The sequence below is a fragment of the Labrus mixtus genome, chromosome 11, assembly GCF_963584025.1.
Source record: "Labrus mixtus chromosome 11, fLabMix1.1, whole genome shotgun sequence".
Lineage (NCBI taxonomy): Eukaryota > Metazoa > Chordata > Actinopteri > Labriformes > Labridae > Labrus > Labrus mixtus.
This window is the reverse complement of record NC_083622.1, coordinates 18,504,175-18,531,047: the sequence shown is the minus strand read 5'-3', so window position 1 is coordinate 18,531,047 and position 26,873 is coordinate 18,504,175. Positions and strand designations below refer to the sequence as shown.

The 26,873-nt window shown below is 41.1% G+C and overlaps 1 protein-coding gene across 2 annotated transcripts; it reads right to left on the bottom strand.

Moving 5' to 3' along the window:
• Window positions 1-1,857: 1,857 nt before the first annotated feature.
• On the bottom strand, window positions 1,858-26,806 carry si:dkey-12j5.1 (uncharacterized). 2 transcript variants are annotated; one of them, XM_061050534.1, is made up of 11 exons: window positions 26,621-26,806; window positions 26,337-26,446; window positions 26,099-26,243; window positions 25,840-25,994; window positions 23,916-24,028; window positions 23,652-23,775; window positions 22,321-22,407; window positions 21,562-21,630; window positions 15,518-15,571; window positions 10,637-10,798; window positions 1,858-2,210 (listed from the first exon to the last, which is right to left on the bottom strand). In XM_061050534.1, exons 1-11 carry the CDS (start codon window positions 26,685-26,687, stop codon window positions 2,034-2,036), a joined length of 1,263 nt encoding a protein of 420 aa, XP_060906517.1. In that variant the 5' UTR covers window positions 26,688-26,806; the 3' UTR covers window positions 1,858-2,033. The 2 variants fall into 2 exon arrangements, with proteins under 2 accessions (XP_060906517.1, XP_060906518.1); XM_061050535.1 differs by having other exon boundaries at window positions 23,916-24,025.
• Between the last annotated feature and the right edge of the window lie 67 nt (window positions 26,807-26,873).

Below are 26,873 nucleotides of genomic sequence, written 5' to 3'. Positions count from 1 at the left end.
ACTGGGTCAGCTCAGAATAACCAGAAGGGGCTGACCGCCGATGTTCACTCACCCTCTGAGTCATTAATCACACAACACTGCAGATGAGCCACACGGACACAAGCTGTAAAAACACACACACACAGACACACATGAATGCAGAAAAGTACATGCACACAAGAGCTCATTGTAATTATAAAGCCAAATGCTGGATGACAGTATCGCTCCAGGTAGTCAGTCCTCGTGGCCTCCACTCCAGAATGCATAATCAGACACTGAGCAAGAGAGACATGGATGTCTCTATGCAAAGCAAGGTCAACAAATAACAGCACATCTTATCACATAAGGTATCAATAGCCGCAACACACACACATTCTTTCGCACAGTATCATACTGTACTGTGGCTTTTCTCCTGAGTTTTATTTTATGCTCCTTAAACACAAACACACACAATCAGACCGCAGCATCTGAACTCCCGCTTTCCCCAACAGACCTCTCAGCTTTCAGCTCGGCTACTATCAAGAGAAACATCTAAGATAACGGTCCCATTTACCAGTTATGGAATTCTTCAAAGGGGCCGCGCAGCACTGAATGCCCGTGGTGTGTTGTGTTTGTTAACAGGCACGGACCATGGAGAAATACTCCGTGGTGGACGTGCAATAGCATGCAAGTCACATACTGCAGTCCCACTTCTGAAGGTGTCTAGGGAGAAAATGGCAGTTACTGGAATAATACAAAAAGAAAAAGAAAAAAGAATCAGACATGAACCAATATATCAAGGCTCAGGTTAAGTCACAACCGTTTTGTGCAATGCACTGCAGCTGGATAACAAGCTGAGTACAAGCAGACTTTAAAATGCTATATTTGAGTTAGAAATCCAACACAAAAGAATGAAAGAAGAAAGACTAATAAATATGACGGACAATATGTGTATCTGTAGATTTTTGCAAAACAAGAGGCTTTAATATATTGAAATGTATCCGTTACATTTTACATTTTCAGCAGCAGACTGGCTTGAACCATGTAGTTTCTTGTGATGCGAAAACGTTTAGCTGTTGGTAATGTTCAAAGATTAATAATCATATGAGTACATAAAGTCGCTGAATGTGTTGTTGCAAATCAAATTTTTTCGAACTGCTTTTTCATCCTGATGTTCTCAATTGTTAAATTTATCAAAGTGAAAAGCATCTGTCTATTACTGTAACACAACAGTGCGCTACATAACCCTGTCTGAGTATTTTTAAAAGGATGCCTTGTGAAAAACTATTGTAAAAAGAAGAGGTCAGGGTTGGCTATTTCTCTGTTCTGAGAGGCTTCGTGCCGCCACTTTGAACAGTCTTGCAGACGCAGAAAAACATGCTGCATACGTTAATGTCAAATTCTCTCTATTTTTCTTTCTTATCTTGTTGAATCCAATGAGTTAAAAAGAAAGGCAGGAAAACAAAGGCAGTATAAACCGAATACAATAACATTTCAAGAATGGCACACAAACTTCAAATACTAGAACCGTAACACATAAAGAAATCATTTACTGTTTGTTTGCAGACGGAGTTGGTTTTCAACTCTTACACCCCGACGAGATATTTCACATTTCTACATTCAAAATGGACACAATGCTGCTCCTCGCTGGGTTTGGGAAGAGCTGGAGTCATTAATGTGCTGCCTTGTAGAGCTGCTTGTTGTTGAGACCATGTGTGGGTGTGTATAAGAAGAAGAAAAAAAGCACTCAAAAGGTGTTTTGCCTTTGCTGCTTCTTGCTAAGAAGTAAAGCTCTAAAACTTCTTTCTTTTCATCAACATCTATCAGAGAGATTAAGGGAGGCATTACTTAAGTATGCGCTTATTACACCAAAAGCATTACACAACCAACTGTAAGAGATTGAGTAGACTGCGGCTTTTAATGTCAACGTTTTTGTGCATCGCATTTCAATTGACTGAGTGTGAAAGGATAACCATTTAAAAAGGCTCTTCAGAGAGAGAACGACAACGATTTAAAGTACAAGGGGAGCATGGTGGAGGTGAGTGAAGTCAGAGCACAAACAAAGGGGGCTGTGGTCAGTGTTCCATGGGTGCCTCTGCAACGTCCCCCTCCTCTTCATCGCTACAGGGTTCATAATCGTCATCCAAGACGGGGTCTCCCTCCTCTCCCTCCAGCTCTCCTCCCAGCTCGCCCAGCAGCTGTTCCACATGCTCCAACACCGGCTGGTCATCACACCGCAGCTTACTGTACAGCTGGGGAACAGGTAGAGAGAGAGAGAGAGAGAGAGAGAGAAAAAAGGATGATGCAAATGTGTAAAAAGCTAGTAAGAAGACTGAAAAAATTGAAATTCTGAATAGAAAGTAGGTTACACAGAAGAAATGTTAAAAACCAAACATGAAGTGCAAAATCATACCGCAGAGGCGGTACAATACAAGAAATGAGATACGGAGAACCAAACGCTCTGGCGTTGTGTGGCTGGAGATAACAGTGCATCACTGCGGCATCAGTAAGCAGCAGCATGGAGTTGAGGGAAGTGAGCAGCCTTGAGGTTTTTTTAAAGTCTCTAAGTGCTGGTTTAGGCCGCCTGAAATATCCAACAGCAGCTGTATTCAGTCAGCGCTGCAGTCGTGGCTCGCAAAATGCTGGTAAACAGTTTTTGTCTTTCATTTGGCAAATCAGCACATTTGATACACCGTTCAGCCGCACTGGAGACAAAAAAGACCATTTATCTTCCTCTTGCTAGTGCGACATTCATGCGCGCACAAAAATATATATCCTGAAGCACATCGAGCGTGCACACATACACACACATTATCGAAGTTATCTCGCCGAAATATGCCGTGAAGGAGCGAGATTAAAAAAAAAAAAAAGTCTTGTTCTCAAAGCAGGCAGCAGATTTATCTCTGTAAAAATACTGTGCGTTTGTGTAATTACTGAACTCAAAGTGGAGCTGAGAGATTAAAGTACTCGCGCTACCACTAAGAACAGGAAGCATAACACCAAGTTTGGTGTGTGTGTTTGTGTGTGTGTGTGTGTGTGTGTGTGTGTGTGTGTGTGTGTGTGTGTGTGCGTGTGCGTATTAAACAGAGTGAGGGAAACTCATCTATGATTCTCCTTCTAGCAACAAAACTAGAGAGAAGAAGAGGAGAGAGTGGGGAATGGTTGATATGATCTAGGAATGTTCCCCTTTTCAGTCTGACACACACACACACACACACACACACACACACACACACACACACAGACACACAGACACACAGACACACAGAGAGAGAGAGAGGGGAACAGGCAGTTACTTGAGCTCATGGACAATAAGCAGCTGAGTGCCATCATTCTCACTAAAAGTGTAACGAGGCCAGGAGAGTGAAGAAGAGTGTGTGTGACTGCTTTGCCCCGGGACCAGTCTCTAAGCAACAGCGGGTCTTGACAGGAGACACGCACTCCCATGGGAACTCATTTAGAGTGTAAAAAGTGTGTGTGTGTATATATTTAAGTGGATGTTGTCACTGCATGTTGGAGCTCCAGGGAGGTGGAGCGTGACCCAGGGCCGGTCAAAGGGTCTGATATCCGGGAAAGAGCTGACCCTCTCAGGCTCCTCAGAGCACCCCCCCCCCCCCCCCCACACACACACACACACACAGACAAAGACATATAGCCGGGGAAAAAATTATTTTATTCCGCCAGTGTCACTGTGAAATGCCGGGAGATGTTTATCCAAAACTAGCGAGCTGACTAAAATTTGAGTGTGCTTTACAATCCGTTGGGCCCATAGACAGAGTAATTGCACATTGCAGCTTTGGGCAAGAGGTAGAGGGTATCTTACATACGAGTTGCATAAGAGAGATCATGGGAAAAAAAATAGTGAATGTGCTGAAGAAAAAAAAGCAAGAAAAAAAAAAAAGCATGCAAGGTGCTGTGATACTGAAAGCTATTTTAGAAAATGTGTATGTGGTGATTTCTCCTACGAATCGATGGCAAAGTGTCTGCTTGATAGGATGTGATTATTCATCGAGAGTCTTTCAGCTAGCTACACAAACAGCAGCTATTCTTTACCCAGTCGCCAACCAAACGCTGCTGAGATCAGCACCGCCGCCCCCAAAAAACACAGGCATTTCTCATTTGCAACAGCCTATGTTTTCTCTTCTCACTTTCACGGCCCAGAGAGCTGCCTGAAGAGGGGAGGGAGAGAGAGAGAGAGGGGGAGAGTGTGGGTGTGCGAGTGTGTATAATCATAGAACTTTTTCATGGTCCACTTTGCTCTACTTTCAAGCCCTAAGTCACAGCCCAAAGCACAACTTGACCACTGCAAGAACAACTCCAAACACACATTTTACACTTACACACACCCTTAAGGGCGCACAGACACATCTGTCAGGTCGCTATTGTTTTTAGCCGGGCTAGCACCATGACTCTAGGGAGAGCAATGTCGATCTGTAGGTCAGTCCATCCAACACTTTGGTTCAGACAGAAATATTTCAAAAGCTACATGAGGAATTGCTGTGATTTCTTTTAACAGACAAACATGTTCACCTGAAACATAGAGTAAACCTGTTCTCCCCTGACTTTCTTCCTCAAATAAAGAACTTCAAAGATCGATGCATCTACTTTTTGAATTTTTTTCTTTTCTTTCAAAATCTTTTCTAAAAGTGTTGATACTAAATGTTGCTTAGAATGTACTGGTAAAGTCGCCTCCTCCCTCCTTGTGTCTCTTCCTCGCGTCTCTCTTTTTAGTCCTCATTTGGAGGAGCAAAGACTCAGGAAACGACACAGGTGAGGATCAGGGACTTAAGAAAGACGCATGGTGTGCAGTGCTTGCTATAGCATTGAAATTAAGCTGATCCATATTCAGACACTTATAATATATACATGTTACTGTTACAGTGTTGGGTGTAAATGGTAAATGGACTTAAGCTTGTATAGTGCTTTTCTACTCAAAGCTACACTGCAGGTCACACCTACCCATTCATACCCCTTCAAACTGATGGCAGAGGTTGCTATTTAAAGTGACCATCAGTAATAACTACTCCCATTCAAACACATTCACACACCGCTGACGAAGCAGAGGGAGCAACTTGGGGTTAAGTGTCTTGCCTAAGGACACATCGGACATGTGGCTGCAGTAGCAGAAGCTGGGGATTCAACCCCCAATCTTAAGAGACGACCGACTATACCAACTGAGCCACAGCCGCCCCCTGTCCATACTTAACCTTGGCAAAAACATTTAATCACAAGACACACAGGTTGTGTACCTGATGTCAGGTTCTGCCACAATCGTAGAGTAAAACATGGAGCAAAGCAGATGGACCATCCCAGCAGCTCTTTGAAGGACATGCCCACCTGGAAGTGCACTCAAATTTCCCTGTGACTACAAACAGGGCTGGCCAATCAGTGGTAAATGGGCACGTGGGGAGGGGGGCCTTAAAGAGACAGCAGCTGAAATGACCTGTTCCAGGCAGAGGTTGAAATGAGGGATTTTACTGACGCCAGTATGAGATAAATAAGGAGGTTTTTTGAGCTTCACATCCCGCAACACTACTCAATAGCTGTCCCAGACATAACTGATGCTGAGAGTATAATAGATCTCCTTTAATGGTTCACTGTGACACTTATTGTCATCTGAGCTGCCAGCATGGAGAAAAATGTTTTAATTAAGTTAAGTCGACGCAATGGAGGCTGATGGCATCATGTAATTCAGCTTTTAAAATATCACAATATCAACGCAAAATAAATCACCTGATGAATGTGAATCTTTTGAGGTATTTCTCTTCTGATTGCTAGTCATATTCATTATTTCTGTTTGCTCTATGCCACTGTATGCAGCCCTTGAAACTGGCACACTATTAAAAGTTAAACCAATTTAAAACTTTAGATCTGTCTCTGAACTCCCAAGTTTCTGGACATGCGGAAAAAGAATGCAGCATAAATCAACAATTCAAAGTGGGCGAATTTGACTTCATGGTGATAGCAGTAACGGCTCCAATCTATGGTAACGGAATTGAATAGGCCCACTGAGTTTAATGCAAAAGTGAATTATGTTAGCTTCAGGTGTATAGTGGGGTGTCTGTGCTTCAGAAGCTGAATGAGGTCTCAGCCTGTTCATAGGTTAGGGTTGTACTGCAGCATGCTGGGATATTCTACTTGTTTTAGAGGAGAGTTCACCTCTTTCTCTATATAAAGATCTTTTTTTATACATCAATAGTACGATGCAGCATATATGGGCTGTAAGAGCTTACCATTGTCCAGTATGCAGTGGATTAAAAGGTGTAATATTAAGGCCTAATGTTCCCTGCATATAATAAGTGATTCTTTTCCCCTTGTTTCCTGATAAAAAGCCTTTTTCTACAAGTCACATGGCATAATTAAGACATGCTGATTATGGGGCGAAAGCCTAACCATTCCATCATTCTTCACCTTTTGTTCCACATCTATACTTAACTTCCCCTTTCATTTCGCGTCTTCTTTCATTTCATTCCATTTCATTATGCCTTCATTCTGCTGGCCTCTCTCCTGTACATCATCCCCTCCTGCACTCCGTCTTTCTTTGCTCGCACTCCAAGGCTCTCACCAAATGACCTTCCTGTCAAGGAGATAGATACCCTTTCATACTTTTATATCTTTTATTCCAGGTTGCTTGGACACACACACACGTGTGCCATCTTGGCAGAATGGTGAATAAATCTTACCCATCTGTAAACTTTCCCCAGCATCCTTAATCCCCCCCCCTTTTTTTTTGACCAAACAGAGTGAACCTACTGTGTTTCTCTTCATTAGTGAAAAAGAAATAAATAGAAAAACAATTATCCATCTCCCTCTGTGATACAAACAAACACATACTTCTTCACCGGCAAGGGTGTGACACTGGCTGAGATGAGACTTTGTGTGTGAACACAGCATGTCACTGGAGTCTCAAGAGGGCTGACCGCAAATACTCTCACACACAGACACAGACACACAAACAGACACAGGCACACAACTTAACACTTCAGTCCTCTGGTCACATCCTTGGTGGGGAATTGCATTAAAATTACATGACAAGCACACCCTGGGCCGACCATAACCGCAATCTGAGCTCATGGGATACCCTTTCAGCCACATCAAATAGTAAAGCTTTTGACCTCTGTTTGCCCTAGCTGCCTTTGTGCACACTCGCGCACACCGGCGCACACACCTATATAACATTGTCCTCTGTGCATACACTGCAGATCCTTCCTCAATCGCACCCTATCTGGCTGAGACTCAAATTCCATTTCACGTCCGGTTTACTATTGATTTTACCCTGGCCACTATTCACCAGCTACACCCCCTACAACCACACACACAGACACACACACACACACACACACCCAAACATCCAATCTGTTCCCTTGCTCACCTCCCCTTTCATTCTCCCACTCCTGCTCAACCTCTTGCTCCTCTCCTACACTTCCTTCTTGTCCTCTAGACCTAGCCATTCTTCCCTATCATTCCTTTTTAGAGCATCTCAGTTGAGTGCAGAGTGTGTGTGTGTGTGTGTGTGTGTGTGTGTGTGTGTGTGTGCGCTAAGAGAGCATGTGAGAGAAGGAGAGGAGAGAGCAGGAGCGTGCGCGTGTATTGATCACAAAAGAGATGAATAATGAAGACATTTCTTATTACAAAAAATTAGATATGCAAGTTGGCACGCAACAATCGTAATTAAATATGTGCATCCACATAAGGTGCGCCTACGCATAACCACATGCTTTTTCTCACTGTCTCACACTACACACACATCCACACACACACACACTCTTAGCAAAGTCATGAAGTATGCAGAGAAGTGGACTTGTGCCAAAACAAGCCGTTGGGCTTTGAGGACTCATTTCCATGTTGGAGCCCATTTTAACTAGCAGACTGACTCATCGTTAATAATTAACACTCACAGTGGCGCTCAGAAACAAAGCTCTGATATAAACAAGGGAGAATCACAATGTAGGGATGCACACACATTTTCGCAACAGTGCAGAGTGAAAGAGCAAAGTGCATTATGAGGGGGGCTGCTTCTCTCCACGTTTCACCTCACCTCTTTTTTTCCAAGGTCTTTGTGCATCTACCTGTAACATTATTCTGCACCTGTTGCTACACTCCACAAAGAAACAGCTCTGCTGTTTACTTGTCACGCTCTGACGACTCACCAAATTCTCCTACCAGTCTTTCACCTTTTCATTCCTTCAGTTTCTTTCTCTCTGAGTAGAACAGGCTAAGTACTTCATTCTACCTACTTCTCAATTCCATTTTCTTTCCCCCAATTAGTTTTTTTTTCATTAACTCAGCACAAAGCTGACAACTTAAATCTATATGTGTCCTGTGCTTTTTGTTTGCATTTTCATCTCCTCAGTTTCTTCCATTCTTCCACTTGGCAGCTTTAAGCCCACCTCGCTCCTGTCTCAGTTGGGACACTCATTCACTTGGACATCCTCAGTGGATGCTGGTTAGACAGGCCTGTCACTACACTGCTGGCCAGAGAGACAGACGTCAATATGTCGCCATTCTGCAGCCCCTACTCATCTGTAGAGGGACACCAAGGGACAGGAGGGTAGGCGTGAGGGTGGATGGTTGGGTGGTGAGTTGAAAAGGAGAGGAAAGTAACGAGAAGAAGATGATTGTAGGTGGGGCCTGACATCAGTCAGTCTGTGCTGTCTGATTTACAAGCCTATTGGTTTTTAGACTAACATGAATCAGAGCTCCATAGAGGCACTGCATCCTGACAGAATGACAGAGTGAAGGAGACACATCACTCCAAGTGTGCGTATGTGCGTGTGAGTGAGAGAGTGAGACACAGAAAGAGAGAGAGAATAGGGCAATGGGGGGGAGAGATATGGGGGAAATTAAACCTCTTCGAGATCATATAAACAAAAAAGGGCTTTTCAGTGGCAACAATGCAGCATCTTTAGGATCCTCTCGTGTTCACAGTACTGCATGTTCCCCTCCTCTGACAAGAACGGCTTCTCCTGAGTCTCACTTATTGTGAAAGTGTTCTGGAGGTAACTTTATGTACCCATGGATTCTTAGTTTACACCATGTTGTGGTGAAAAAAAAGTATTCAGAACTGAAAAAAAATACCATAGCCACTTTTAAAAAATACATGAAACTAAAAGTCCTGCATTCTATATTTCTATATTGCATTCAATGTTCTCTCAATTCATAGCTTTCAGTCACATGACCAGCACTGATGGCTGGAGTGCAAAAAGAGCAAATGAAAGAAGCGTCCACCATTGAAAACACTGTAGAATTGCAGCACAGGCTTTTAAATTTTCCATCTCCTCTAAACGATGCATGTTTACATCACCTGACAAGCAAAGTAAAAACAGAGATATTACGATAACCTGAGAGTTTTTGGGCACTTTTAGCTAGGGCTGGGAATCTTTGGGCGTCTCACGATTTGATTCGATTTAGATTCTTGGGGTCACGATTCGATTCAGAATCGATTTTCGATTCAAAACGATTCTGGATTCATTGGTACATTGATTCAAAGCCTATTTATGAGTGAGTACATACTTCAGGATCTACTCCAGTCATCTGTGAGACTGGCTGAATTTCTTGCTGCTCCATTTGGCATTCTACTGAGATAAAGAGCAGGCCTTAGCACTTACAGGGAGCGACTGATTAGCCCCCCCCCAAAAAAAAAACCTCTACCCACCTCTACTTGCAACCCTTACACAGAATACAGGACAATAATACACAAGTCCTCGTCTGTGTTACGGTTTAAAGCGCAACCATGTTAACTGCTAATTTTCATCTGAATGTGTCTGTGGTTGTCAGATGTTATGTGGCCTAAAGTATGCCTCTTTGTTTAGCCTTTCATTAAAGACATACCTAAAAAAGGAATTTTTACATTATGAGAAAACAAAAACTGAACAACAGGGCATTTGTTAGAACACGTTCAGTCATCCTGCCAGGTGGGTGGTTCCATACGAGTGTGACATCACATGAAAGCTCTAAGTATCAAAATATAATCTTTTATAGCCCCTGCCTGGTTCATTCTATTACATTCTATATATTTGTATTGGTGTCATTTATGCATTGTATTTAGGGAGAGTAAAACCTTTTGTTGTTGAAGTATTTTAACCATTCCACTGAGCTGTAGCATTATGGATCCACCAAGGGATGCTCATTATTTGTCCATCAACATATCAACAATAAGGTTCATACAACTATGGGAAATAGTGAGAAGAGTTCTTGAAAATAATTGTTGTTGTATTTTTTGGTTCATCAGAAACTTAAACCCTTAAAATTGTACTAAATATTTTAATTCAAGACAAACCCCCACAATAGAGGAGAAGAAAACATTAAATGTTGCGGTTGAAAAAAGTGAAAGATTTTTTTTTCATGAATGGGAACTATGAAGGAACTGGAAACCTCAGGGACCATGAATTTTGACAGTTGAGTGTAACAGAGTAAAAGTACAAAATCCCAGTCTTAATTAAATCAAAGGAAAGGTATACAGTGAATAATAGAAACATGGAGTTTAGTACAAGCGAGTCAAACTTGTGCTCGGTGAGATTACTCCTGTTGATGCACTTGGTTACACTAGATGTGCACTTTTAGTTAGACATCTGTATAAATATAAGAAAAAAAACAAGAACTTTTCTGTGCTTGTGACATAAGAAAGTCATTTTTTTCTTTCTTTTGGTGTATTTTTTGTTCTCTTGACCTTATTTACCTTTTTAGCGTTGGTCAGGTATGATCTGGCCGCCTCCGTCAGTGCCTTCTGCTCCTCCTTCTCCTCCTCCTCCGTCACTCCTCTTCCCTCACTTTCTTGCTGCTCTTTTGCTTTTGCTTTTTCTAGCTGGAGGTAGCACACCCACCCCGAGAGATACCACACCTGGAAGTCACAGAAAAAAAAAAGAAAAAAGAGGGCGGGTTGAGGAGCAGATATTCAGAGACAGAGAGGGAGTGTTCTTCGCTGCAGTCAGTCAGCTATGACAAGGGAAACAGATTTGTATCCCTCGAGAAGCATGTCTGCATGAAACTCAACATCCTTCTTTGACAAACATGTTTCACAAAATGTGAGACGGACTCACACAAGAAATCCATCACTCACATACAAACAGCAAACATGATCCAATCCTGACAAACAGGAATGTTCATGCACAAACTGTATAGCTTCAGCGTGAAGTCAAACCTGTGACTTGACAATCTTTCCATCCGTCACAACCAATATACATTTCAATCTTTGTAATGCAATTACTGAACAGAGACATACTGTATAATAAAACATTATAAAATAAAATGAAAAATGAATTCCTTAGGGAAGATATATTCTTTGCATTTCAAATAACATCCTACCCACAGGCTGTAGACAATATTGTCCTTGCTATTAAATCAGTGAAAGAGCATTCATTTTTTCCTCATTTTCTCTTCATGTTTTTGTTACTTTCTTTATTCCTCGTGAGCATCTTTCTGCCTGATAATAAATATTGTAAGGAACATGGGTACCATGGTCCTGGGGGGCTGCCTCAGAAAGCAGGATTAAGTGGGCTAACACGCTTACTCGGCCTCCACTCTGGTTTTCTTCCTCCACACTGGTGGTGGTGGCTCATCTTTCAGCCGTGTAACATCAGCATCATGATGATAACTCCAGCGCCACCTCGTCATACCTGCTCCAGGGAAGGTTATGTTCAGGGCAACGTATGCAAGAATGTTAAACAGTTTCCTCCTCAGGAATCAGCTTTGAAGAAAAAAAAAAAAAAAAAAAAAGTCACTATTCTTTTGGCCCTTCTCTTCGTTATACAACAGATCTGTTTACATTTTGAATACTTTTAAAGAAATTCTTCAAATGTGAAGGACAAGTAAAGATAAAAGATGTGAACTACTAAAACAACGGCTAGTAAGAGATGAGATGCGTATTTCTGTTCTAGGTTTATAATGGCTTAATGTATGAATTAAAGGTTCTTGAGATGATTAGTCATTAATGATAAATATACTGTTGCATGCTAAATGATATGTGTGATTTATCCATTACACAATAAATGAAAGGAACACTGAATCATCACAGCACAACACCAAGTCATTGGTCATGTTTTATGGTCTTTTTTGCAATAAGCAAGTTCAATTACCACAGTAAAATCTAATTTTGGATACAAAGCTTTAGATCCATCAATGTAGCAAAGACCAGTTTTTTTCTTGAAATCCTGCATCATGTATGCAACTGGCCAGCAGCTCAACTAGATGATTCTAACAGAGAAAAGTTCATCACCAGATCATCATTTCAAAATTAAACGTCAGGCTTTATAAAGTAGGAGGAAGTCGCTCCTCTTGAGAGCAGATCAATCAAGACTGGAGTGATGTAATATTGCTTCTGGGGGACAGAGCGAGGGGCGTGTCCCATAGTGAGATACCTCACTCATGTTTCAGAGAACCGGGGTTCATTCTTTAACCTAAAGTTGTTTTGCTACAATGCGTTACCGGTCTGTCATCATAAGGATGTAGTTAAAAAAACACCAACTAGCTCAATGCTTTCGCAGATAATGGGTAATAATTAAATGTATTATATTGCGAACCTACAAACCCTTCAGCAAGGTGTAAAGATTCTGACTTCAGCTGTGTGGGGATCAGTCAGTTGAAGAAAACACCGCACCGAGTCAGGTGTTGAGGGGCTGTTAGCTAGCTTACTGACCACCACTTTGCAACTGATGAAAAAGTGAGGACATTATTTTTTAAATGATTCACTTACTTTAAACAGTGCCTTGATTCAACTGTGCATTGGTATTCTGAAACACACTCAAATCAGCTCGTTTTCCTTCTCCATAATCACACTCTTTTTTTTTCTCCTACGTAATCATAACACTGCTCAGTGCTCGCTCTTCCACCTCTCAAAACAATCACGTTCAACTCTCAGGGAACTTGGAGGTGTGTGCGCGCCTCTCATCTAAGGCCAAAGTTCACCCACCCACTGTTCTTTCAAGCACTGAGAAACAAATATTAGCTTTATTTATTATTCATGGAGGGCAGAGGCAGTAGGGACGCACACCTCTGCCAAATCAACCATTTAGCTAACAAACACATCAAGGCATGCCACGCTGAATTCAGAAATGCCGCTCAGCATGCTGAGTGGGAGGCTGCCCCCCGCAGCCATACTTATCAGAACAACAGCAGTACTGGATAAATGAAGTAAGGTTGCAGAACCAGCAGTGTGACATTTTCATCACTGAAACATTTTCTGTGAATGCAAGGCCCAGAAAAAAAAATAAAGTGTGTTTAGTGTATAGATATTTATATATTCAAAGAGAGAAAGAGTGAAATTGGGTCACTCAAATTCAAAAATGTGAGCTTCTCCACAAATGAGTACCACTGCATGCCTTCAAATAAAAAAACAAGAACAAGGCGAGAATATTCTCAACAGAAGGTCCGATGTGAAATATTTTTGTGCGTGATAAAAATGGCTTTGCATCTGTACTCCAAAGTAAAATATAAGGAAGTTCGCTAATTAACAACTTCAGAGAATCCGCTCTATCCGACCACAACCCCAGACAGAGGTGCAAATAATAAAATAAATGCCGCGTCTGTCAATCAAATCACTGGGACTATTGTTATTTCAAAGTGACGGCACATCTTAGTTCCCATATGGTGCTGCTGAAGGAAGAACAAACGCACCATGAATGAGCGGAGTACCTTTGAAACAAGATTTGCAAGGAACTGGCTGAGTTGTTTGTGCAGACTTAACATTTTGTGAGTAAGGCTCCAACTTTGAGATACGCCAGAGCGAGGAGACAGAGGCGAGAGCGAACAACTTCATGAACCGCGCTGAAGAGAGGAAATAAGACAAAGAGGGGAAATGAGGAGAAAGGGACAGAGCCTTATGTTGTTAAAAGTGTCAGTCAAACACTTCATGACTCGAGCAATTTTTTACTGTGATATGAATGATCCTGCAAAAAAAAAAAAAAAAAGAGAAACTTTTGGACCACTACTACTACTTGTGAGTGAATTGCGTGTGCAATTGGCTGTAGGCCTGCTCAAATCAAGAGTCACAGCTGTGTGTCTCCAGAGTGAGTTTTAAAGTTCAGACCCCCGATGACTGCTCTCAATCTGTCAGCTGAAGGGGGTGTGTGGGAGGCTGGGCCTGAGGGGGGAGAGGGTGAGAGAGAAGCTGCTGTGCTTTTTCTCTCTGACATTCAGTGGCACACCTTCACTTCCTCTGCCACTGACACGGGGGATTTGGAGAAGAGTGACAGCACATAGTTCCTGCTAAATACTGCCATTCATACCTCTCTCTAATAGGCATTTAAGCTCTCAGTCATACCTTGCAAGTGAGCAATGCAAGCCGTGACAGAAAGTAATGCAAAAGTCTAGGTGTGCAGACACTTGATTGTGCACACATGTAAACAGTGGCTCAGTGGAAGACGCTTTCTCCTTCCCACCAGAGTGATGAAAGATTTGCCTACACGTTGGTCAGATGCAGCCGTGGCTACTGTATCACTATAATAGGACTGTCTGCAAGGGGACACAGAAATAAAGCTCTTAATCATTTAATCCTCTACAATGATAAGTAAAACAAGCACACACACACATGGCTCAGACAACAGAGCTTGCTGAGAGTGAAGAGTTTCCAATTGGATATCTTGATTGTTCGTATGAGCTAAGCGGGATTTTCTGGCACAACTTCACCAACTAGCACGGTGCATGAAGAGTGAAGGGCTTGGATGACCCTGATGAAGGCCACAAGCCGGAAACGCGTCAGTTTAATCTGTTAATAAAGTTGATCTTCATACTATGACTTATCATTCTAGTGTTTTTATTTCTTATTCAGTCTGGCTGACCTCTAATAAGTCTGTCTAATATTAGTGTCTCCTTTAGGTCTTCCATGTTTTAACTCCTTGTGTAATTTGTTGTTTGTACGTCAACTTGTCTTGTTTGTGTTTTTTTTTGTCATGTGTACGGGCTGCTCCACACTAATTGCCCCAAGAGGGATTAATGAAGTTGTTTGAATTGAATCTTCATACTATCAAGTGTTGCTGGAGCATTGTGTTCATATGTGCTCACAGAAATCAAAGAAAATGTAGAGATGTGGATGTAGATGATTCAGGTGTCTGGTACCTGGAGTGAAACAAATATGCTAAAGCTAAAGTGTAAAACACCAACAACCAAAAGAAAAGTACACGAACTCCTGAGCAGGGAGAAGAATAGCAGGGTAACTCACTATGTGACACGAAATGCAATATACGACCCATGATGAGGGGCAGCTGTGGCTCAGTTGGTAGAGTTGGTTGTCACTAAACCGGAAGGTTTGGGGTTCGAGCCCCAGCTCCTGGAGCCACTTGTCCAATGAGTCCTTGGACAAGACACTTTACTTGAGGTTTCTCCCGCTGCTGCAGCAAAATCTTTGGCAGAGTATTTTTATTTTTTATTTTTTATGTGGATATTTGGCATCAGCGATTTGATAAATGTGTCAAACGAGTCAGGACGATGTTTATCTACGTATCCATATTTTGTCCCACAAAAAAAAAAAAATTCAGAGCATGTTTCCACCTTGAAATAAAAGAAGAAGATAAAAAAAACATCTTCATAAGACAATAAACAGTAATGCCACCACTTAATTGCTTACCTGGACGACCTCGTCATCCTCCTCTAGAAGACCCTCCAACACGTCCACCGCCATCTAATGTAGAAAGAGAGAGAGGGAGAGGAGGTTGAGTGATTGAATCAAGATTTGAAAGGGGACATATTATGAAAAATCACCTTTTACAGTGTTTTTGAACATATAATTTAGGTGACCGGAGTGTCTACCGACCCACAAAATGTGAAATAAATCCATTCAGTCCTTTGTTTGTGGTCTGCATAAGTCTTACAACACAAAGAAAAATGCTCCATTTCAAATTAGCTCAACTTGTGACATCACAGTGAGATTATTATCCCTTGATATCTCCACCCATGGACTCCACCCCCAGCCTAGAACAAAACGTTTGCACAGGTCTGCCATTTTTATTCTTGCTAAAGAGAAGTGATGTCTACTGGGAAAACTCAGACGGGGCCTCTTTGCATTTAAAGAGACACACACACCAAAACGGAGCGTTCTGGAGAGAGCTGGTTTATACAGGGTCACAAACCTCCTCTGGTGCTTGATTCATGTTATATTTTGAACAAAGCACAGCACAGATGTTTCATTTAGACCACAGGGGACTGTTTGAAAAGGTAGAAAAGGGGGATAATATGTCCTCTTTAAACTATCTAAAAAAAACTAAAAGAAATCCTCACATTCAAGTGATAAAAAATAATAATGAATCAGACCATACTTATAATGATCTATTCTTCCATGCTGCCTCAATCCATAGACAACCGCACACATGATGACAAACACTTTATTGCTGTGCAGTGTTGTGCATCTCCCAGGCAGCGCGATCAATCAGAGTGATCAGAGGGTCTGATAAGCGTCTATGAGGCCAGGATCCCGTATACAACACCGTCGATACCAACAAGACAACAGACATGGCCGTCGATAGACACACTCACCAGTGCTTATCGCACAGTCAATAGTCACTTTAGCGTCTCTGTTCAATAGCCCTTTTAATCTATTCACCGACAAATATAATCTTGATACCAGCACAGGTTTGCTTTTGATTTTCAGTCCTACAATGTTTTCTTTTTTTTTTTTTATGTTTTTACTGCAGTACACCACGACTACTCCTACATAACATTTTACTCCAACACGGACAACAAATAGAAAAGGTCTTGTGAATTTCTAGTAGTATCCTTGACACTACTTTAATGATGCATGTACACTGCTGTAAATAGTATTGCCTAAAGGGATTCGTAAAACAAACACACAAAAAGCCATGACACTCCCTCCCCAGCATGATAACCCTGAAGTCGCTTCTCCTTTAAGGGCTCAAAGGAGCTAAATGTAAGCTGACCTTTGTCCCAGTGTGTCTCACTCCGGGTCACTTTCTGTGGGAAGTTTCTATTACAGAAAACAGACCTTGACTAAAGCGGGCTGTGTGTTTGTTTTGCTCCCCTTCTCTCCTTACAGACCCTTGGTTGTGGTGTGTGTGTGTGTGTGTGTGTGTGTGTGTGTGTGTGTGTGTGTGTGTGTGTGTGTGCGTCTTTGTCTGTGTTTGTGTGAACCCCTAGGTGATGATGTATTGATTTTTGTCAACTTCAGGTTGGAGGCGACTGTTAGCCAATCACCCGTGGTGAAGGGCAAGGGGAAAAAAAAGAGTTGCATTCATGTGCACGGGTGCACACACTGCTGCAAAGTCGCACACTAACAACAAAGCTACACACAACAGTGAGCACAACAAGCAGCACTTGTTTCTTGTTAAGGCGGTCTTATTAGCAGACATTCCAATTTTTTCTTCCCTCCCGCTCGTCGGAGTTCTCTTTTCATTAAGCCGACGTGCTTCCGGAGGAGATAAAGAGGTCAGTTGCCGGGTAGATTGAGGGAACGTCGGGTTAATTGAGAGTTTCTCGTTAGGAGAGCGTGCAAATGTGCATGCCTGAGAGAGAGTCGCTTGATTGATTGCTGGACCAATTATCATCTGAAAACCCATTGTCCTTAATTAATTAATGACTGATTAAAAATACACAAACAATAACACCTAATCCCAGCTGATGATGAATGGATTAACGCCCAGCATCAGATTTATCTACTTGACTTTCATTGAATCACAATGTGACAGACACACACATACACACACACACACACACACACAAACACACAAAGCAATCGAGCCAAGCAGCACTAGATATAAGAGATAGCAGAGACGATCTGTCTGGGTATTAAACAACTGATAGAACAGGCAGTTTTGGAGCAGCAAAAATAGAACAAGATATATCTGGGAGCCAGGATAAGTGCGCAATGAAGCATTATCTCGTCTCCAACTGTACTCCTTCCTAACTACACTGGTCAACCCGGGGGCAACTGATTAAAGATTCAGAGATTTTTAAAGCCGCTTCATGCTCCAAACAACAACATGATTAATATTCCCATGAAGATAAGGGGTACTTCGAAAGAAACAGTGGGAAAATTGGAAAGAGGGGTACAAAGAAAATTATCCCAATAAAAAAAAAGCAAAAACTGGTCTTGGAGCAACGTGGCACACCACAAATACACACACACAAACACACACACACACACAAACACACACACACACCATGCGAGGCCAAAGACACCATGTAGATGCTGTCCTCTTTATTTCAAGACCTGCTAAGAAGAAAAAATACAACTCTTGGAGGAACTCATTTATAATGGTCAATATGTGTGTGTGTGTGTGTGTGTGTGTGTGTGTGTGTGTGTGCATGTGTGCATGTGTGTGTGCGTGTGCGTGTGCGTGTGTAATCTTTAGGCAATTTTGTTTAACAGAATCATTTTACCGGAGCACACAGCAGAGACATGAGAAAGACAAATCACTTTACAAGCGAGAGCAAGCCGTATCTCTAACACACAGAAACCCATACAAAGTCACACACACACACACACACACACACACTCACACTAGAGGGACATGTTTGCTTAAGTGAATAAATCCTGGGGACGTCAATGTTAACTGTAGCTGCACATATCATTGGAAAGTACTAGCTGCGTTCCACAAGGAGCTAAATATAAGAGCAGAAATGTTCTGTAAATAACATGAACGCAAACAAGAGTGACAACAACAAGTAAGTAACCATCAGCTGCTGTGACAAACAGACACCTTAATGGCTGTCAGGGGAGGGGGTCTGTCTGTCTGTCTGTCTGTCTGTCTATGTGTCTGCTATGTGACAAGTGAATTAGCGCTGGTGATAGGTGGTGTTGATGGTAATATGCCCATCTCTGTTTGAGCCTGACCAAAACGAAATGTGTTCTCTGAAGGCCGCATTGTTTCACTACTCACATGATCCTTAAATGAAATGAATCAAACCAACAGTTCATGAAAAGATATTTATATTCTACAATGAGTTAAGCAAATAAAAAAAAGCAGAAGATGCTCATATTAGAGAGGATGAAACAAGAGCACATACGTTTGTTTTTCATGATAAATAATTTAAAAATAATTACACAGCATCTTCTTCTGTTAACCAGTAAACAAATTTAAAACAAAGAAAAAGAAGCAAGGCACTAAGTGTTTCTAACTGGAACTAGCAAATGATCAGCATGTTTGGGTTGATAACAGACTAAAAACTATTCACCAAGAAACTGTTTTTAATTTGTCTGCTTAACATCAACTTATCCATCAATAAAGTATTTGTTTCACTACAGAAAATTGTTCAGACAACATCAAACTAATGGGACAGTAACTTATACATCTCTGCCTCTCTTTCACTCACTTTCATAAACAGCGAAGAAAAATCAACTACTCAAACTACTCAATGTTTGTTTTTGTTTAATCCTTGAAAAGCTATTTTGTGCGCTTATTTTTTTCTAATCAGGAGGTTACAGTCGTGCTGAAATTAAGAATGAATGAAAGAGCAAGCACCAGGAAACTGACGGTTTCAATATGCAACAATAAATCATTTCAATTTGATCTATTTATTTTATTTAATAAATGCAACCACAGTTCTCTTTCAATGCCAATTAATCAAATAAGAAGTCACAACAATTAGATGTTACAACTCATTTAGGATCTATGATGTCATGGCTTACATTCTACTGACCCTATTATCTCGTATATATTAAAATACCCACCTTTAAAAATGTTTTAAAATAAATTGTGTTTTTTTTAAGTATATACTCTAAAAACTTTTTGGAAAGTTAAGGCATTTTTTCCTACTAGAACTAATGCAAAGGCTTCATAAGTGACCACCTCTATTAATGTCACGGGGACTTTATTCACTTTGATGACATGAAGACAAACCTTGAAGAAAAAGGGCGCAGAGGTGAGACAGTAAAGGTCAAATGTTCAATGTGTGAAGATTTTTGGTTTCGACTGGCACATCGTGAAGCGACAAGACAAACGATAGGATGCTTCCTCCCCTCTTCCGCTGACAGCCTTTAGGGAACCAAAATGCCATTTTTTCTAATTCAATTTGTCATCCCAATGCACTACAGTGTTTTTTCTCCCCAATAATTAATGAGATAATATCATACACCCAGATAATTTTGCCAATGTAATCACAGTAGGATATTTTCATTTTGGCATAAGCCTGGTTCACTTCAATTCGAGCTTAAAACACGGACTGATTTTAATGGCCAATGCCAAACTGCGTCCATCGGCCAAAGAGCTAAACCTCCTGCAGCGACAAACAAGAGCGTCCTGGCAAAGACCGTCCCCGTTCTTCTGCTACTGTTATTATTTATAAACCAGAAATAGTTGTATACTCTATGCAATAGAAGAAAACACAAACACAAAAAATTGCTTTGTGTTTCTTTGGCAAATATATTAATCAGATTTTCAAAGCCTTGGCTCAGTTTGGACCAAACAAAAGATTCAATGGGGGACAAAATAAATAAAGACAAATCGTCAAAGTCTGGCACCCTGCTACGAAGGTAGCCTTCAAACTGGTAACTCTTCAGACTGGAAGCACACAACTCTACACAGAGTTTAGAGTTGTTCATAGATTTTGAGTCCAGAGAGAGAGAGAGAGAGAGAGAGAGAGAGAGAGAGCCTGCTAAAAAAAATGAGGGTTTGTGCCTGTTTGTGTGTTTGTGTGTGCGTGACAGAGGAGTAGAGGAAGGAGAGAGCAAAGAGAGGATGTTACTATCAAATCCGGCTAAGTCCCAGTCTGGGAGAGACGGACACAAAACAGCTTGTTTCCCCCTCTTTCCCCCTCCCCTTAAGTTCAATTTCCAACAGAAAGTTTCACATAGCTGATGGCTAAAAGCTAAATCAGAAAACTTGTGCATGGATGTGTTCATGCGTATGTGCACACACAGCACAATATTCATCATATGAAGGAGTCTGAGTGTTTGCGGTTTCAGTTTCAGGCTTGATGACACCAACAGGAGGATGAAGACAAACGACATGCCAGAGACTATGGACCGAGACGTTGTCATTTTACTGATACACCTGACAGCCCGTATCCTCCTCAAAACACACGCACACACACACACACATACATACAAATTTCACTGCAGCCGAGCAGTTTGGGAGTGAGAGGGGGAAAAAAAGGACACAGCTCGTATTTCCTGTCAGTGATAACCATAAACCACTCAACAAGAGTGACTAAAATTAATCACTGGATCACAACAGAAGATTGCACAAGTGCGCTTGGTGTGGCAGTCTTCTAAGAAAACAACTCTTAGCGTTCATGACTGTTAGGAGTTTTAGCACAGAACTGAAGGCGGTGAGCCACTAATATCAAGGCCATTAATACTGGGAACTGATGAGTGATTTAGAAGTGTGCTGTATCACAGATATGGCAGCAATTCATCACACTGGAGCATCCTTCATTTTCTTTTTTTATTCCTTCTTCAAATCTCCTCCTCCTCTGTGCACGCCCTTACCCCTGTCCCTCTCTGTAAATATCACTCTTCAATTATTGACACTGAACTCTGGAGGGGATAAAGACCAGGCATGGCCTGCTCACCTTCAATGCTATTCCCTAGAAAGAAGAGTATACAAAGCACTCACACACACACACATATACAAATGCCAGACTACCCTCCCACTATCAAACACACACAGATCAACAACATGGGATGAGTGGACAAGACCACAACACAACAGATTTTACCTCATATTCCTCAGATTCCATGAGCAGTTTGGCTGTGGTGATGCGAGACTCATACGGGGGGATCAAATTCTGGAGGAATAAAAGATAAAAAAATAAAAAAAAGAGTTTTTAAATGAGTGTTAATGCAAGAAGCCTACAAACATAGTTCTTCTTTTGTGTGATAATAACACGATCCAATTTCCAGCTACAAAACATTCTGAGGCTGTGTGGCTGTTAATCACAGCGGAAGTGTCAGCAGGCTGACTTCAGATCAACCTGCTCCACAAGATAAGAGTCATAACGGCAGCCCACGGGCATTTCAGTCTCAAACCATCCCCTCACCCCTCTTTCATCACATTTCCTCCATATTTTAGTGTAAACTCAGCCAACATTTCTGCTGCAGTTTAGAACCCAGCCTAACTTTGACATTACCGCCATTCCTACTCTCTTTTTTTCAAACCCCCTGAAGTCATTTTCTCACGTATCCTTGATACTCTCCCAGTGTTTGCCTTGTGCTTTCATATCTGCTCTTTATTTACACAAACGACTCAGGTTTGTGAAGAATTTGTTCCATCTTTTATTTATTTTATTATCCTTCGTTTCATTACCTTCAACTTTTTTCTTCTCTTTTTTTCATCTCCACTGGTGTCCTTATGTTTGTGCTCACAGCAAAGCACAGCGTGACAATCGGTTTAGATGAAAGTGCTTTATAAATAAACCAGGATAGGATCTTAAGGCTGGTAGCTGTCAGAGAAAAATCTAACTACGGCTCCAACTCACCTGCAATTCTTCCTCCGTGCTGGAAGAAGCTGCACTCTGTGCAGGTAGCCACAATCCAACACTCTTCAACAGGTACTCTTTGCCTTCCTGCAGACAACACAGTTTTTATTACAAGTGAATCCATTTAGAAAATATCAACTTGGAAAAAAGCACACAAATCTGATCTGATCAGGAGTTTGATTAAACTACACCCTGAAACCCCTTTAAACAAAAATGTATGACTTTTGACTGAAACTAGGGTCAGTTTTATGATTTTCCTCCCTTTAAAATATTTAACAGATTGTTTAAAACCAGATTGGCTCATGTAGGGGTGCTACCAAGGCTGACTGCAGCCAGCCTGACCCCTGGAGCTTAAAGCCGGTATTACAGATCCACATTTTAGCTCAACACAATCTCTTTTGTTCCAAATGTGTTGATGTCAGAGTTTGAAGAATCCTGTTTTTAAACTAGTTCTTTGTTCATTTGTCAGGTAATTAAGATATCCACAGCTGCCAATTCAATTAGGTGGGCCTTTAGAAATGTAGAAAATAGAAGGATGAAATCCAAACCTCATTAAACAAGAGTTTCTTTTCCACCAACAATGCACTTTGAACTTGGGATACTTTACAGAGTTATCAGGAGTTTTACTGAAGAAGAGGATTATGAAGGTGTTTAAGATCAAATTTAAGGAAATGAAATGAATACCTCTGATGCACTTTTCATCCAACATTAGAAAACTTGAAATAGAAAAAAAATGATGTCATATATTCAACTTAAGGATGTGGATGACTCATGGAGGCACATTTTAAAACTTTTAAATTGCTTTGAAAAACAACTATATTAAGCATTCTCTAGCATGCACCGCATAAGCTTCTCTCAAACAACTTTTCACTTGAACGTCTTTCACATTTGATTACAGTTGGTGAATTGGCAATACTGAAAATATCTCGGAAATATGCAACACTTTTAGATACAAAAAAATAGACGTTTTTAAATTGGTCAGACACTTTCTGCAGCAAAGTTTTTTGGGTGTCTTTTCCAAATTGAGCAGAATGAGCTGCTGTACCAGCACTCTTTATCAGATGACTATACGACCCAGAGTGATCTGCCGCGTAATTAACATTCCTATCAGTATGACCCGTATGTGTGCGTGTGTATTAATGTACGTGTCCGTCTGCTGATTAATGGCATACAATTCAATTTGCTCAGAATAATTAACTCAGCAGATTCCCGCTTTAATGTGGTGATAATTCATCCTTACTGTGTGTGTGTGTGTGTGTGTGTGTGTGTGTGTGTGTGTGTGTGTGTGTGTGTGTGTGTGTGTGTGTGTGTGTGTGTGTGTGTGTACTGACCTGGTTTCTCTCTGTACTGAACAGGTAACTGGCCATGAGCTGTAGAGCCTCGGGGTTGTCATAGTGATACTGTAATGCTCTCTCAATGGACTCTCTGCACTTGTCTGCAGCTCCCTCTTCCATGCTACATGCACACACACGGACACACACAGATTGGACAAATCTCAACTCATTACCAAGGTAGCTGAAATGGGGTTAAGACCGTTAACAGTGTAACTCAGTGTAACTCAGTGTAACTCAGTGTAACTCAGTGTGCTCCAGTACCAGAGGTCTGCCAGGTAAATCTCAGCGATGGAGCAGTAGGCTACACTAATGTCCTTGGCTGTGGGACGCTCAGGGTCCTCCTCTGGGGGGGCAGCAGCTGCGGCCTGGGGCTGCTTAAAAAGCAGAGGGCACATGTCTTAAAGAAGTCACTTCAACTATAAACCAAAAGAGAGGTAGGATTGCATGCAGATTGTACTTCATATTTTAATCTAATATAAATATCTTAACCATGGATGTAAATGTTGGATAAAACTACATGACTTCATATTCACATATTTGACTAGATTTACTTTCATGGGGTACATTTTGACGTGTTACAGTAGGAGAAGCCATAAAAAAAAGAAGCTTTCAAGTCAACAAATGTATCCTGCTTCTTATGAATACTGTAAGAACTGTTATGTAAATTAATCAATTTTTAAAATCCCATGATGTAGGTTAGATGAGTTTAGAATTCAAGTGGAACAAACAATGTTAAACACATGAGCCATTCTAACAATACATGCTATTACATACTTCATTCTTTTACTGTATGATTTTGTTATAAGTTGAAAAATGATGATATGCTCTGATTTTCTATATATTCACTGACTGTTAACTTCAACAGAAGTCTACGGAATTGGAAAAACCCGTGTTCCACTATTGAACAGGGAATATGAAGAAGTGATCAAATCAAAAGGGATGGCAATGACATGGATATATCATATGTCGAGACTTGTATATGGCCCAGACGAGGAAATCAGAGAATCTGAGTCGTCAGTGTGTGAGAGCGATGGATGTCTTCATACACAGTAGTTATGTATTATTTACCTCCACAAATACAGGAGCCATGGAAATAAATAGGTCTGCTTAAAAAGCTACTCAAAATTATTCAAATAAAAACAAAGGCTCTATTATGAAAACTGTTGTGAACTCCAGACTACCAAACATCTGCTGTGAATACAGTGAAGCATACTCAAGGCACAGCGTTGAGTCATACTTATGTTCAGGATAAAGACCGTTGCACAGTCACTCAAATGCTGGCTGACAGCATTGATCAATACTTTGGAGAGGACCAAGGACAAGATTAACTTGAATAAAATCTGGCAATCACAACGCTTTAAAGTGGAAAGGATGGAGACTGAGTCAAGTCGTGCGAACACAACATGAAGAGCTCTCGTAGAAAAAGTGAAGGTAAGGCTTTCGTTTAAATAAAGCTACATTTATTCCAAGGTGCATTTTGTGTAGCAGATCTAGGTATTGTGTAAATGTTGTCTTTTTGTTTTTTGGCACAACATTGTTTAATGTTCTAACTTGATTGAGCTTCAAAATAATTATACAATAATATTATTAATTGGTCTGTTAATGTTAGGCAACTTTTGGATCTTTTTGTCACTATGCAATTTAAATACAATATATAACATTTGAGAGAAACAAGATACGCAGTCAAGAGTGAAAGTAGCATTACAATAGTGTGCAGACAGACAGACAGACCAACAGACAGACCGACAGACAGACCGACAGACAGACAGACAGACAGACCAACAGACAGACAGACAGACAGACAGACCGACAGACAGACGGACAGATAGGCCGACAGACGGACCGACAGACAGACAGACAGACCAACAGACAGACAGACCGACAGACGGACCGACAGACAGACAGACAGACGGACAGACAGGCCGACACAGACAGGCCGACAGACAGACCGACGGACAGACGGATGGACAGACAGATAGATAGATAGATAGATAGATAGATAAGATAGATAGATAAATTGTCCAACAGCACCCTCTTGTGGAAAAAACATTACACTTGCATCAAGCCTTGGATGTTGTGATCATGAAAGGCTTTGGCATTTTCTGCTAGACGATCTGTATACTGTACTGTATGTAACTACTAAGTTAGGTTAGTTTGCTTTGGGTTATTTTGTGGGTGCACTTACTGTGGTTTGCTCTTCTTTTTCCAATGCAGACAGCATGACTTGTATTCCTATAGTGTAGTAGTTCACCGCCTCCTGGCCTGAGTTGATTTGTCCCAGGTACATGTACTTACTGTGGCCTACGTCTGGGCTAAGTTGCACTGCTTGCAGAAACACTTGGAAAGAATTGGTCAAGGAGGCTACAAGCATTGCTGAAACAGAAACAGCATAGACATATAGGACTGAAATACTGATGCATAACAACCCAGAAAAAAGGATATTTCCTTAGCTTTCTGTGTGTCTCCTAGTTCAGAGTGGATGTTTCCCAGCATGTCGAGAGCTTGCAGGTTGTTGGATTCTACATCAAGGGCTCGTTGACAGAAAAGACCAGCAGTCTCAAAGTCAAAGCTATCCATGCATTCTTCTGTCTGTGCAACAAATGGTCACATTATAGAATACAAATTAACATTTCAAAGGCATGACAGATATAGGTGGTATTTGTTGTGAATATCTTGTGTTACCTTTTCTAGTAGTTGTTGGACAGAGTATTTCTCAGCTGTTTTCTTCTTGGCTTTTTCATGCATCCTCACTTTCATTCTTTCCTGGGGAGTCAATCCAACAATTCCTGCATCTGTCGTAATTGGTTTAATGTAGAGAAATGGTTAGTTTTTTGTCTTATTTGTTGTTCTTAAGGCACGGGTTAAATTAAAGCATAACATGTTAGTAACTGCTGTCTGGTGGGTTGACTTGGCGTTATAACAAACTGTAAACAACTCGGAAAGGTTGAAACAGTGAATCTATTTACCCTTGTTTGAGCGGTTCTCTTTCCTTTTCGGCTTGTTTTTCTTTTTGCCCTTTGCCTGTCCTCCCATGATGAAGAAAAATCCTCTCTAGTTCCACAATTTCTGTCTTCAAACCAGACTTCAGGCAAAGTGTAAACCTTACACGCGTGGAAAGTGCAGATGATCTAAGTATGCACTGCGCATGCTCTAAGCAGTGACTTCTACGGAAAGAGGTAGTGGACATAATCTTAACGGTATTCAAATAACGTATTTTCA

Excerpts from the sequence above, each read along its gene's own strand:
- si:dkey-12j5.1 (XM_061050534.1), bottom strand. The coding sequence starts at position 26,687 with ATGGGAGGACAGGCAAAGGGCAAAAAGAAAAACAAGCCGAAAAGGAAA. Across the intron at positions 23,776-23,915 it reads ATTTACCTGGCAGACCTCTG|CATGGAAGAGGGAGCTGCAG; the intron begins GTACTGGAGCAC and ends GTGTGCATGTAG. Across the intron at positions 10,799-15,517 it reads AGGATGACGAGGTCGTCCAG|GTGTGGTATCTCTCGGGGTG; the intron begins GTAAGCAATTAA and ends TGTGACTTCCAG.